This window comes from Apus apus, chromosome 1 (assembly GCF_020740795.1).
Source record: "Apus apus isolate bApuApu2 chromosome 1, bApuApu2.pri.cur, whole genome shotgun sequence".
Lineage (NCBI taxonomy): Eukaryota > Metazoa > Chordata > Aves > Apodiformes > Apodidae > Apus > Apus apus.
Window position 1 is genome coordinate 155,814,085 of NC_067282.1, and position 14,807 is coordinate 155,828,891.

General features: G+C 49.0%; 1 protein-coding gene across 1 annotated transcript; it reads right to left on the minus strand.

The window, feature by feature from the left end:
- On the minus strand, positions 1 to 8,680 carry ARHGDIB (Rho GDP dissociation inhibitor beta). The gene is made up of 6 exons (XM_051624728.1): positions 8,565 to 8,680; positions 4,883 to 5,079; positions 4,191 to 4,274; positions 3,263 to 3,339; positions 1,709 to 1,772; positions 1 to 768 (listed from the first exon to the last, which is right to left on the minus strand). The coding sequence occupies exons 2-6, from the start codon at positions 5,058 to 5,060 to the stop codon at positions 569 to 571; spliced, it is 603 nt and encodes a 200-aa protein (XP_051480688.1). The 5' UTR covers positions 5,061 to 5,079; positions 8,565 to 8,680; the 3' UTR covers positions 1 to 568.
- Between the last annotated feature and the right edge of the window lie 6,127 nt (positions 8,681 to 14,807).

Consider the following 14,807-nt stretch of genomic DNA (forward strand, 5'->3'; position numbering starts at 1 on the left):
GAAGATAGAAACTGGTTTTATTCTTGGGACACTGAAGTCTTGTTACAGCATCTAGCTGCATTCCCCCTGACTGGTTTTGCCTGCACAAGGATGGAGTTCAATGGGGTAGGGCACCAGACACAGACCAGGAGACCATCATGGAAGGTAAGTAACCATTTACAATGAGTCAGAGCACATGGCAATTGTAACGCAGGTAGGGATTTTCCAGGGACCAGTCCGCCCTGCCAGGTGATTTTGTTTCCTAGAAAAGGCACTTCCGGGACCGGAGTTAGTACAGGAGAAATGGAGGCAGCAGGAGAAAGGGAGGGAGATGCTTCCCAATTTAACCCATTATGTATCATGATGGGGCGGTGGTGAGAATGGGCAGGTTATTTTCAGTGTATCAGAAGAAGCAGCAAAGGCTGCCCACAGGCCTGTGCATTGACCGAGGCTGGCACAGAGCCCTGGCGCCCATGGGAAAGGCTGCCAGGGCTGTGGCCGGCCATGGTGGCAGGAAGGAGCAGCATGGTGGGCATGGCCCACCTGGAGACTGGTGCAGGAGGCAAGGGGGAAGGCAAACTGGGTGAACTCATTCTGTCCATTCCTTCTTGATGGACAGGTTCCACTCCCAGGTGAGATGGTCGTGTTTGTCATCATCCGTGAAGAAGGACTTGTTGTGATAGGTGCCTCGAGCCAGCATACCCTTAGGAGCCTCCTCAATAGGCGTCAGGAACTCGTACTCCTCCGGCCGTGGCCCATAGCTGCCCACCATGAACGTGGCTTTGTCCACTAAGAGAAAAAAATCCACAGGGGGTGAGCCCCTCAGGTGGGAAATTACAAAAGACAGAAGAAACCACAAGCATGAGTACAGACAGAAAGGAGATAATGGGGAGAGAAAGGGATGGTCCATGTCAGCAAGGGGAACGTAATCAGTGAAAAAAAGTGGGTTAGTGAAGCAGAAGGACAGCTGGAAGGAAAAAATGCATGGATAGGCAGATGGACAGGCAACCCAGTCACCCTCTCACATGTACGTGCTGCTGGAAGGGAGTGAGTACACCCAGCATATGGCTCAAGGTATCTCTTGATCCCCAGCTACTCCTCTTTTCTGGTGAGGATACACCATTTATGTGTGCTGAATGGGATGCTTGAGCCTTAGAGGTGCTCGCATGCAAAAATACACATGGGATGAGTGTGTGCAAAATGGGGCTTTCCTCTGCCTTGTCCAGGCAGGGCAGAACTGCACAGAGGAGAGGTCATGAGCAAAAACACGGCTCTCAACACAGCAGGAAGCTTTGTGGAACAGCTCTGAATTTACCAAGTGCATCTGGAAGAGTTTTCAGGGGGTGTGAAGCTCCACACAGGCTGAGCTGCCCTACAGGGGGATGGGGAGGGAGGTAAAGAACTATGTAGGGAGAGGAAATTGGTGGCAAGCACTGTCTAAACAGTCTCTGGGGACTTTGCTGCTGCAGACACTGGTGCATCATAGAGATACTAGAGCTGGCTCGTATTGAGTTCACACAGGCACAGGAAATAAGTTGGCCGGGGTGACGCAGAGTGCAGGCTAACACACTCTGCTGAGAAGTCTTGCCTCCTGAGTGGTGCTGCAGGGGGGATCCTCGGGGTCAAGGGAGGCTCTGTCCTGGCCCAGAGCTGCAGGAATACTTCTTTGAGCGGAGGAAACACACGGGCAGGTGCACTGGTGTGCAGGGCACAAAGGTCTCTTACTCACCCTTCACCCCTGTCCGGTAGGTGTGCTGCACGTATTTCAGTCCCGACACAATGTCCCTGTTTACCTGCAAGAAGTGACCAGAAGTAAATGCCAAGGGAAGGGTTTTGGTCCTGTATCTGCTGATTTTCTCTTTCTTGAGAGACATACCCATCTTTGCTCCTTACACCACTGCCCTCAAAGGCTCAGGGCAGGACACATTGTGGTGAGTCCTAACATGATTTTTCCATAGGCACCTGGAGACCTACAGCATCCTCTGTTTACCTCCTGCACTTCCCCATCCTTTCCCTAACTTTGAAGCTGACTGGAGCACATCAGTCAGCTTTGCAAGACGGGCTGATGAGGACAAAGAAAAGTGAAGTGGGAGTTCCCAGTTAATAATTTTCATATTGAAAACCAGACATGGGTGACTAGAGTCATCCCTCCAGCACAAACAGGTGGGCAAGATGAGATAAGCACTCCCAGATGCCCTCTAAGTTCCATGGGGAGCTGGTAAGTTTCTCCTCAAGAGACAGAGGGACAGTTTTGCTGATAATCTTTACTCCAATCTGCCATGGATAGCTTGGACATATCCCTTGCTGTCCCCCTCCAGAATACACTGCCTCCCTGCAGCACTGCTCAATCTGGAAACAAGACAGGCAGATCCTTTTACATCCCAGGGGAGAATTCACATGGTGCCAGCTCTTAAGAGCCTTGGGACTGAGGGAGGGAGCTAGAATAACTTGTCTGGCTCCAAGCACCTCCTGTCAGCAGGGCTTAGATACAGAGAGAAATACTGCATAGCACAAAGGTGAGCTGGAGGTGTCTCTGGGGACAAAGTCATCTCTGAGACAGTGACCAAGCCTCAGAGAAGGGAAATCTTTCTTACAGAACCCACAACACTAACGCTTTCCTTCCTCCATGTCAGGAGAACTAAGCTCCATCCCTTTTTGCCTTCTCTGCCAAAGCCAGCATTGTCTGCAGCAAACGTGATGAGATGATCACTTCAGTGCTGGATGTCATAATGCTGTGTGGCCAACTTTCATTTTCTGCTGGACATAGAAGAAATGGCTGACATGCTGGTTAACAGGAGAGGGGGAGAAATTAGTCTGTTTAGCTATATTGTGACCCAGATGAACTCAGGTATCATCAGCCAAAGGCTACAGTATTAAACCTTTTTTATGCATACAAAAAGCCCAGCAATGAGGACTGAACTTTGTGGAAAAACATTATTTCTTCTCCTCCCTGTCCATTCCCACTTTGCATGAATTAAAGATTTTCTGTTGGCTAAGGTGAAGCCAAACTTGGCCAGAACTACTCATCTGGCTTCCAAATCACCCGTTGTTCAACATTGTAGATGGACAGAAAGCAGCTTCTTCCAAGGGAAGAGTAAACAGAAGCAATTCCCTGGAAAAAAAAAACTGGTCCCTTGTTGGGTAAAATGACACCTGAAGCTAGGGGACCTTTACAAAGGCCCAGCTTTTAGGCAGGCATGCTGCCTGGCTCTAGTTATCTGATAGACTGCCAGGGACTGTCCTCCACAACCAATGAGAAGCAACAGGAAGGAAAACAACTCACTCTGAAGTGGATCTTAACTCTGTATTCCACTCCTTCCTTTAATACAAAGGTCTCTTTCTTGAGTGCTTCAAGGTCACCTGTAATGAGAGGACCAAGCCATTAGCTAGAGCTGTCACAGCAAGAAGAGACCACACATGGTGGAATGGGGTGGGATTGGTGCCAGAGGTAAGCATCCCTTTGAACGATGACACCTGCAAAATGAGTATGCGCATGTCTGTGTAAGCAATCGCATTGTGAGAGCAGACACAGAGGAAAGCCTGGGTGTACATACGTGGCTGTGCCCACATCTATGAAGATAATGCTTAAACACAGGTCTAGGCACATATACACAAAGATATTTATGCACAGACTCATTGTAATGCATCTGCAGGAGTGTGTGCATGCTTCACCCGTGCCCAGCCTGGCTTGGGTGAGCAGAGCATGTTTCGCAGCTCCCGCCTGACTTGTGAGGCTGCCCAGGCTCTGCAGGGCTCTGCGTGGTTTGGTTGAACAGGAAGCCTCTCTGCTCCTCCGGACCCAGCTTCCTCTCTCTACAGAAAAGCCCATATAAGGTGAAGCCTGGTTCTCTCCTCATGTCCCCAGGAGCTGGAACTGTAGTATTGCTTGATTCTGAAGTTTCAAAACAACCCATTACCCGAACGCATGCACATCCCTTGCTTGTGAGGTCTCACTGAAAGGAAGTAAGAAGGCAGGAGAAACCAAGGAGATCTTAGAGCAGCCTAGATAAAGAAAAAGACTCTCAACATTTCCCTGTGTTACATCTCCTTTTTCATATGTATATACCTTAAATAAGAAACAAGGCTAAGATGTCCTCAGAGTTCCTCTAGATCCCACTGCAGCATCCCAAGGAAAAACTCCCTTTCAATTTGAAGCAGGCCAGAGCATTTGCTTGTTCCCCTTAGTGCCCAAGGACAGAGTCTGTGCCTACCTGTGAGGTCCATAGTGATCGGTCCTGGAGCAGAGTCACATACCAGGGTGAGTCGAGTGACCACCACATTGGGAGCTGTTGGGTCTGCAGGTAAGAAAGTCAGGGGAAAGCTGTCAGCTTGCAAAATTAAATGCTAGGGGAAGGGGATGACACTGAAGAAACAGTGTTGCTTTACCACAGAGAAACTTCATGAAACACCCAGTAACGCCAGGCTTCCTTCAGCAGAAGAAAACTATGCATCTACCCCAGTCGTTCAACATGGATCCCTCCAGCCTCCACCACAAGACCTAGAGGAGGTCTTTCCATGACAGGAGATTCTCCTCTTAAGATCATTCTGAGCAACAAGGCTTCCTTTCAGCATAGGCTGGTCCCCTCATGTTTCTAACCCCTCAAGAGTCCCCCAAGGCCCCCACACCTCACACCACAAGACCTACACATCTCCCATCACAAGTCCCTTTCTGATGCCAGCACTCCCTAGTAACCTTACATCTAATGCTCAGAGCATCCTCCCTGCTTCCTTTACATGCATCTCTCCACCTGCCCATCCCCAGTCCTCCAGCAGAAGCAGTACATGTGCCTGGTCAAACAAGCTCCCTCTTCTTTGAGGCCACCTTGCCCCATCCCCACAGCACACTGTTGCAATGCCAGTTTCCTAATCCCTAGTTTCCTCCTACCAGTATTCCCCAGCCTACCTACTACCACAGGTCCATCTCCCAGCAGGGACTTCTTGTACTTAGCGAGGCTTTCATCATCCTTGTCCAACTCTTGCAGCTCCTGCAGTGTTTTCTGAGGAGGAGGCTTGTAGTTGAGTTTCCCATCCAGCTCATCATCATCTTCCTCCACATGAGGTTCTTGGGTCTTCTCAGTCATGGTCACTTAGTCTGGGTAACTGAGGAGAGGACAGTCAATGGGATTGCTTGGTGGGGGGGTAATGTCCCTGGAGGGACTGGCTCTGGCACGGTGTGGCCCAGTCCCCCAGAGAGGCAGGAACCTGCTCAGTGCCAAACAGTGGGATCGTTACAGGCAAATGGCAACGGTGATCAGCTGCAATCCCGACACTGCCGTGCCAATATTCCAGCTTGAACACAATCCCCCCTGCCCCCTCTTGTCTCCCTGCAGGCACCACGTGCACACGCAGACCTACACTATTCTTCCCTCTCAGGGAGGAGACGCAGGAGCGGAGGCTGAAGCTGGCGTGATTTACAGCTCCTCTGCAGCGCGGCTGCTGCCCGGCACCCCGGCCATTCCAAGGCACCTCGCACAAAGAGCCACCGCCACGCGCTGGGGAGCAGGGACACACGAATGAAGCCAAGGGCAAAGGCTTTGTTCACTCTCTCGCAATGGGTTAAAAGCCATATTTCATAGAAAGATCAAATACCTGACAGCAACTCCCTTGTATTAGCAAGTTAGCTGACGCCCTTAAGGAAACACACCCGCTACAATCTATCACCGGCGTTCCCGTTGCTTGCTCCAAGGAACAAACAGCTCACTTCAGGCACCAATCAGGTCTCCTTCCCATGGAGGAAGGAAGCATAACTTGACTGCATCCAGCCCAGCTGCAGAGCAGCCATGTGTACCTGTGCTGCAGGTCAGCTGGAGTCCACGGCCATGCAGCCAGCACAGCTGGGACATGCATCACTGAAGACAGGAGAGCAGCAAAGCCACTTGGGTGGCATCCCAAATGGGAGCCAGAGTGAAGAGAGAGGACTGATGGTCAGCCAGGGCATGGGATGGGGGAACAGGAGACAGACAAGAGAGGTGAGCAGTGCTTTGCCAGGTCCTCCTCAGTCAGCTGCCTGTCTCACACAGCCAGCCACATGGTTCTAGCAACCTTACCTCTCTTCAGAGAAAGGCCGAAAACCAGAATAGTGCCCTGGTGCAGCAGAGGTTTTTACAAGTGGCCTAGCCATTCCCTGCTTTTCAGCAGCAAGGGGATTTAGTCAAGTTACACAGATCATTCAGTTCACTTCAATTTACCCTCACATTAACTCCTTCTTCAAGGCTGTCTCTACCAAAAATTCTCTTTTTGCCTGCTTATTTGCAATTTCCCCAGCAAGCCCTTTATCCTTCACTGCAGCTGTGGCCTTAACCTTTGCCCCTGCTCCCAAAAGTTAAACTGGGAGCTTGGATAGTGTTCTCATTCATTAAAACAGAAAGAAAATAAATATATGCAATAGTTCAGGGTGAATCAGCAAATGGAATCAGCCAGTAATGAGTAATACGCAGACACCCCAGTGCAAAACCAGTGGAAAAATAAAAGTCAAGGAGGAGTACATTTTCATGTTAAAAAGGGACAGAGAAGGACCGAGCAGCACAGGAACAAGACAACTCAGTGGGGCATGCTAACTGGCAATGGCCCTGATGCAAGACTACTTTCCAATCGCATTTTGTGGTGAGTCAGGAATTAGTGCAGAGCGGGCAGCTGGGAAACAAAAAGGAATCCCAACTCAAATGGACAGGAAAGCAAGTGTGTCCCAGCAGCCAGCTGTAGGAGTGTCAAGGACCTACATACCATGGGGAAGGCACTTAAGCTTGCCTCATGAGGAAGGAAACCAGAAGCTCCCTCATGAATGCAAGAACTGCCCATGCCCCACTGCTCTGCAGCCCCAGCACAGTACCCTTACAAAGCCTCATGATCCCCACAGTGCCATCCCACAGGAAGAGGACATGATGAGCTGTGACAGTCACTGCCAGGTCTTGCCTTCCACTTGGACTCTAGCTGCAGATCTGAGTCATTTTCACTCTTCCAAGCTCTCTCACGATACTAGGCTGCTTCTGCCACCACTGCAACCACAGAGCAGAGCTGCCTATTTGCCCCCATCCTCCACAGTGTTTTTTATAGTTTATTACAGGAGAGGGAGGGACACAGGCAATGGATAGAGAGATCTTTGGCCACATGCAGAGAAAAGGCAGAGAGTCAGGGCTGGACCAGCTGGTTGCTCCCCATCCCTGACCTTCCCTGTGCATGACATATGCTGCAGAGACTCTCCCTGTCAGCTCATGGGGGCAGCTCACTTGAGGGGACATGCTTTTAGGCTCGAAAACCTCCCAGAGAACGTGAACAGACAACCTGCTGTGCCAACAGCAAGAGCCTACAGGGAACAGAAACAGCTAAACTGGGCTGAACAAACCCTGCTTCACACACATCTTAGGATGGCACCAATCAGACCCTATTCCAGTATTTCTCCCCAAGATGTGGACCTGATTCTGCCTTCCTGCCAAATTCCCAGGCCAGAGAAAAACTCCAAGAGAAAAGTTCACGTTGCAGAGGCTCCTTCCTCTACTCACTGCAGCTGTGGGACTGGTCCCCTCTGCAAACTGAGATATGCTATTTGGCTCACACACCAGCCCTTCCCGAGAGTGAGCATGTCTGTACCCAACTATAGGGGTCCCTGGGCTCCTGTATCATTGCCTGGGAAAAGGGCTGGGCTAAGATGGAGACCCCCAGTGGTCTCAAGCCACAGGGACCATTAAAAATTATAAAAGTAACCCTATACTTTTGTGCCCTGCCCCACTACGTTTTTCTTCATTTCCTGCAGCCCCAGCCCACCATCATGCCGTGCCAGCACCTCTGAGGCCTGGCAGCACCCACAAAGCAGTGGGGAGAGGGGCAGGGACAGCACTAGGGAGCCCCTGCCAGAGAGAGAGAAAGAAATGGCTGCAGGAGGCAAAGGAGGAATCATACCCTGCCGAGGGGTCTTGCAGCTAGGTTCTGCCTGCTCTGGGCGTGGGTGGCTGCCCTAGTACCTGCAGCAGGAGGGGGCTGGGGGACAGGAGACGTGGTGGATGGTGGACACCTTCTTGCCCCACCCCATGCCACCACGGGGCACAAAGACCGATGGTCACAGGGCCGTCATTTTATTTGCCCACCCTCTGTGCCTCAAATTCACTCCCCCAAGCCACCCCCCCTGATTTAGGGCTTATCTCCAGGAAGCGGGGCTGCCAGGGATGAAGCCATTTTCCGCGACGGGGGAAAAAAACCCACCGGCCCCACCAGCGCCCCCGACCCTGGCCTCTTCATTCCACCCCCACCGGGGTACGACGGCAGAAAAGGACCCCATCGCCCAGCCCCCCTCCCGGGGACCGCCGGGTACCACCTCGGAGGGCTACAACCGCAGTCACCCCCCCGCCCCCGCCACCCGGGGTCTGCCTCCCCTCGTTCTGCCCCTCGGCAACGCTGAGCCCCACACCCCCCCGTGAGGTGCAGGCAGGGCTGTGCCCACTTCGCCGGGCAGGGCAGGGCAGGGCAGCGGAGCCAGCCTTGCCCGAGAACAAAGGCGTAAAGTTGCGCGGAGCCAGGGGCGAGGGAACCCGGGATGGAGGGGGGTGGGGGTGAACCCTCTCTTCGCTCCCCCCGCCTGGGCTCGTACTCACCGGCTGAGCTGCGCCTGCGGCCGGGGTCCTCCTCCGCTCTCAGCGCTCAGCTTCGGCAGTTGGAGCAGGAAGGAAGTTGGTGAAGAGAGAGAGAGAGAGGAAAAAAAAAAAAAGACTCACACGAAGAAAAAAAAAAAAAAACAGGCAAAAAAAAAAAAAAACAAACCTGCTACCAGCAGCAGCAGCAGCAGCAGCAGCCCACTCGCCCACTCGCAGAGGAAGCCCTGCGCGGCCCCGCATGTTGCAGCGCTCCCCCAGCCGCCTGCCCCGCTTTGTCTGCGCTCTTTTTGCGCGGAGGTGCGCAGGGCTTTGTCTGTAGGGCTGAAACCGGTCGGGGCCGCGGGTGCTGCTCCCTGCGCACGGCCCCGGGCTCTGGGTGCGTGCTGCAGTGCCTGCGAGACCGGGTCTTTGTTTTGCAGCTTTATTTTTGCTTATTTTCCTGCTGTAATTAAGGTCCGTTTCAAAGCTGGGCCTGATTTGTACCGATTAAAGAAGAATCTGAATCGGGTTGAGTACATTGCTCCATACATGGGGGGAGGGGGGCGAGGGGCGCACAAACCGGGGTCATTGCAGATGAACCTCGTTTTTCCTGGTTAAAACATGCTACCTGCTGCACTTAATCAGCTAATTGTTCCCAACTCCCAGCCATTTTCATACGAGCATTTTCAAAGATCTACTTCAGGAAGAGCAAGCTCTCGTTTCCTAGGGATGCTTAAATGATCAGATAGATTTTGCACCACTTCCTCTCTCAAATATCAGCAGATTTTCTCACTCACGGAGTGCCCACTTAGCTCTTCAGTCACATAAATCCTTCAAATACACAATCATCGGTGCAGAATTTAAGAACCAATTGAATCATTGGTTTGCAACAAATAAATCTGGATCTGCAATGACTGATAGACTGCTCTTAATGCATTTGCAGAAGCAAAGCAAATCTATTGTCAGTTGGGCTTGAATTCACTGCCCTGGATCCGCATGACCATTAGAAAACGTTTATGGTACACAGATTTTTAAAGGTTGCAGACAACTGAGTAGGAGGGCTCTCCTTCAGGGATGGACAGACTTCAGAAGAGGGGTTCTGCTCTTCCCAGCCCACCATTGCTTTCATAGGCTACATGTGGTGCTTTGATTCTGACCTCATGCATTTCAGGGGACTAACAGAGCATATGTCTGGCTGGCAATGGATTTCCATTTAGCAGGGGCTGTAGCCTCAGAAACATTTTAAGCATCCACGAATTAGCTTCACCATCAAGAGAAATTGTTTTACTCTCTGCTGCTCTTTTTCACTCCTACACTAACCCACCCTGTGGGCCAGCACAGGAGAATTGAGCTGAATACAGCACTGAGCTCAGTTTAAAACATACCTGGCAAAAATATGTAAGCAAACACATAAGTATATACCAGTGAGTTTTAAAGCCAGATATGTTTCCCAATCTTTGTTCACAATGGGCAAATGTGGCTAAACACTTGTGCTAGCACAGAAGAAGGGGCTGTGTGGGCATAAGGATGGGGAAAGGAGAGAACAAATTCTTTTAGTGATAATGCCAGGTTATGGTGGCTCAAATTGTTCATGTGAACAGTTCTGGCCGGGGAAAAGTGTTAAAAGTTGAATGAGTTAGTTATGGGGAGCTTTGAGGAAACAGTCATCTTATGTAGCCCCTGCATCTTGTACATCAACTCCTTGTCTTAGTTCCTGTGCTGACTGGACTAACACTCTGATTTTAGTAGACTTCCTAATTTGTACTGGGAGACCAAAATACCCTCTTGGCTGGGAGGGTGTGTGGCTTGAGGTTATCATTTGCTCATTGCTTGGCATGTGATTTCCTTAGCAGCTGTGTGAGAGAGACCAGTGCAATCATAACTCTAGCACTATTGTGATAATTTTTGCTGGGGGATGGTTGCATTTAGCTTTGTCTCATTTTTTTTTATATATAGTTGGAGACAAATACCAGACTGCCTGTGTCTTTGTGTAGCTATTTGTACACTATTTCTAACCATATGTGGGCATACATTGAGACTAGCATATTCACCAATGTGCACAGAGAGAGGTATAGGGAGGTATAGCTGTATGCCACCATTGGTGTGTACACTCAGCTCATATTGGCACATCTGCCTAGCATGCAGGAACAACAGATTTTACTCCTAGATTAGAAATTAGACAGTATCTAATCATGGGCAAATCATGCCTGTGCTTCATCTTCCCACTGGTAAGAAGAGTGAGAAGGAGCTGCAGGTGTTGGGTGTGCCTCATGCCAAGCAGATGGGAGCTTAGAAGCCAGGCATCAGCCTTTGGGTCATCCCTTTCCACTGGGGAACCACGTCACTGACCTGCTGAAAGAAAGACAGGTTTTGAACTGTGTTGGAGCAGAATATCACTGAAAGCAAATCCCTACCACTGAGTATTTAATCTCTGACAAACTAAGGCCATGCAATGAAGACCATCTCTTGGCAGATGTTGTCTAACCCCAGCCAATTCTTATGTCTGTGATAGAAGGAGGCAAGGACAACAGCTACAGTGTACCTGCTTTATTGAAAAAGAAATGCTAATATTTCAAATGTGTTCTTAGTTGGAAAATAATATTTTCTACTTAAAATATTGCTATCACTAGGTCTTATTTACTTTGACTGCACTGATCACTGTTGGTTGTACAATTAGCTGACCACATTAATATGTCCAATCAACCATCAGTGTGTCTAAAGTTATTTCAAGTAAATAGCCAAAAGCTTATGCAAATTTTAAAATGCATATTCTTCAGCTGCACAGCCTTTACTCTCAACAGTTGTATACCTTCTGTAGCACCTCATTGGTCCAAACAAAACTTGAGATTTCTTTACAATTGTAAGATTAAAAAAATAGTCATGGCATTTATTTTTTTTAATTTGAGTTTGGATTGCTGCCACAAGCTGTCCAGCATTTCTGGATTTGAATTTTTTAGATTGGTGCTACATGGCTTCTGTGTGCTGCTAAATGTCATCTTCTGCAGAAGACCTGTCTGCATTTGAGGAAAGGAATTATTTTATGGCCTCTAGAAGTGATTAATTTAGGAAAGCCTAACCTATACAATCCTTTACTTTCACCTACTTTTAATTTCCAAAACTGGCTAATCTGGGACTGAAATTTCACAGGCTGAAAACTCTGAGGTGAAAAATAAAAAGTTCTTCAGTCCAGGCAGAGAATCTATTTTTGTAATTGTATTACTCAATAGAGTAATATTTTTTTCTACTGCTTCTGTAAAGTGGTTTGTTTTGAAGCTACTCATTTGCATTTGCACTGAACTCGGTACATAGTGTTACTAACTTAGATAACTCTCTAATGAATAATGTTGCTGAATCCTGTCACTGTCATGAGCTTTGCCTCCCCCTCAAACTTTTTGCAGTCTCCAGAAAGACTACATGTGATCTGCTGGGAAGATAACCTCATGGTGCAGCAAATTCACACCAACAGCTGCTGCAAGGTAAGCTTCAATTTTGGCTGTGGGTGTCCTGCAAGTGAGTGTCCCACAGGTGGGTGTCCCCAGGTGGTGTCCCTCACTACGTGCGGAGATCTTTTCTCCTCCAGAGATGAGAGGAGATAATCCTGGCCTGAGATAGTCACAAGGTGATGAGCATGGGGGAAGGTGACAGGTCAGGGAGTTCAAACATGTGGCCTTTCCATGCCATATGAGGGGGCAGTCACTGCATAACAAGGTGCCGCCCAACTCCTTGGTTGTAAAGCCTCCTTTGCCTCCTCTTCCCGGTTAAGGGGATAAACAGGAGGATGCAGCCTGTGAAGAAAGAATTGATTGTGTGTTTATAAAAGGCAGGCACAAGGTTTCCCAGGACTTGCTTTCAAAAGCAGCATCCTAAGGTTGGTCCTGCTAATCCTAGCACACGTGGGACCCATCTTTTTCCTACTTGGTGCCATTCATGCCTAAAGCACTTCAAGGGAGCGTGTACCCAGTGGGGTGGGAAGGGAGGAAAGGGATGGGGGCTAGATGTGGTGCTGGGCAAGGGGGCCAATACTGAGCAAGAAGGAAGAAAGCACTTTGGGGTACAGCCACAGAGCCCATGGTAAGGATGTATTCGAATTTCCCACCCTTCTATCCCATGGCAATCCCTTCAAACCCCCTGGCCACAGGACTTCAGAGCACTCAGCTGGACAAAGAGCTGGCCCCAGAAAACGTGACTGGGTACTCCACCTCTCCTTGAAAGATGAAGAGAAGATTGGAGATTTAATGCTTTTCTAAGCAGCTTTCAGGCCATTTAATGTACTAATACCATAAATCCCATCTCCAACTGAAGGTGCAAAGACTTTGCATGTCACTCCTGAATGACTCAACTCCCCCGGGAGAGCAAGGAGAACAGCGAGAGACAGAGTGAGAAGAAGAATTTGATTTGGGATGAGAGAGTAGGGGCAAAATCGATCAAGTTTCCTCCAGAGGCTAGCATGAGAAAGGCTGTGGATGGACAGAGCAGCCCAGTATATGAGAGAGAAAGCTAAGTGGGTGGAAGCGGGAGAGTGAAAGGACAGGGCTGGGTTTGGGGAAGAAGGTCCTTGCCATGACAGAGCAGGGGTTTCATCTGTGTACTCACTGTGGTTCAGAGTCCAGCACAGAGGAGAGCAGTTTTGACCTCCATCCCTCGCTGGAGAGGCCATCCTCATTAATGCTTATAAATATGTAAAGGGCAAGTGTCAGGAGGACAGAGCCAGGCTATTCTCAGTGATGCCCTATGATAGGATAAGGGGCAATGGCTGCAAGCTGGAGCATGGGAGGTTCCACGTAAACATAAGAAAAAAACTTTTTCCCTGTGGGAGTGACAGAGCACTGGAATAGGCTGCCCAGAGAGGTTGTGGAGCCTTCTTCTCTGGAGACATTAAAAATCCACCTGGACATGTTCCTGTGTGAGCTACTCTAGGGGATCCTGCTTAACATTCTGTGATTCTGTGGATATCATGGCATCTTGCAGGAGATGGTGTCCTAGGAAAGTCACACACCAGAGCTGGATTTGAAAGTGGAGTGGATTATTTTAGTAACTCTTAGAAAACAGGTGGTTATGTAAGGTCAAATCTCAGCAAATGTAATCAAATCTCAGCCTTAAACTGATCACCATGCAGGGTGTTAGGAGGTATTTATCTCCTGTTGTAACTTTCCTTCAAAACAACCAGAGCTGAAGCTGGAACTATATTAGGAGACCTGTGGCAACCTCCTCCTCTGCTTGCCTTATACAATCTCCCTTTCCAGCTGCACCCTGCCTTGCCTGTGCTGAACACTTTATTTCATACCGGAATTCATGGCTGCAGGTCAGGCTGTGTCCGGGCTCCCACTAGCTCTTAGATGCCTTGTGTTCCTCGGTGCTTTGGCCTTAGGAGTGCTCAGGGGATACTGCCCACAGCTACAAAATCTCTCCCTGAAACCTGCAGGCAGTAATTATCAGCGTCTCTGTGGCAACATTTTTCCTTTATTGCACTGGTGCTGCTCCCATATTATTGCTTTCATAGCCCTGCCTCTGCAAACCCCCACAGCGTTATTGTGGTGGATTCTCATGGAAAACACTGGTGTGAGAATTGCCCCTCCTCCCTCGCCCTCTTTATCTCTTGTTTTGTAGACTTTAGTGTATAAAAGAGGAAAACAAATTTGGTGCTTAACAAAGCAGGTAACGGCTATTTAAATTCTCAGTAAATATTACCCGGGATCTATTTAAGGAAGCTTAACAAGCAAGGAATGTGCAACATTTGCACATGATGAGCATTCTCCTCCCAGAGCTAATAAAGTCACAACCAGGAATAACCAACAGGGAGTTTAAGTGGGTCCTGACAAAAAGGATACAATATTAAGGGAAAGCATGGCAAGAAAACATAATCATCATAATTTTCGTTGTCATCATCTCCTGCACTGGAGAGACCCCTCAGAGAAGGATGCTTCTATGGGACCACATCATTGCCCTTCCCAGCTGGCCACTGAGGAAAGCTTCCCCTTTTTCTCTCTCTTCTCTTCCTTTACTTTAATTTTTCTCTAGAAAAACCTTTCACCTTTATAGTCAAAGTATGCCATCAGCTATGGACCCCACAAATAAAACTTTGTGTATATAAAACTGTCTTAACATCTTTTGTGCAATGTTTGTTCTCCCAGCATTCAGTGATGGCCCCTAAACAGTTCATTTAGTCCATGATATGTTTATGATGCTTGACTAGACCCCAGAAGTGGGCTGCAGTTCCAGGTTCTTGGCACAGAAATATCCTTAGAGGCTTCCCAGTAAGAGGCT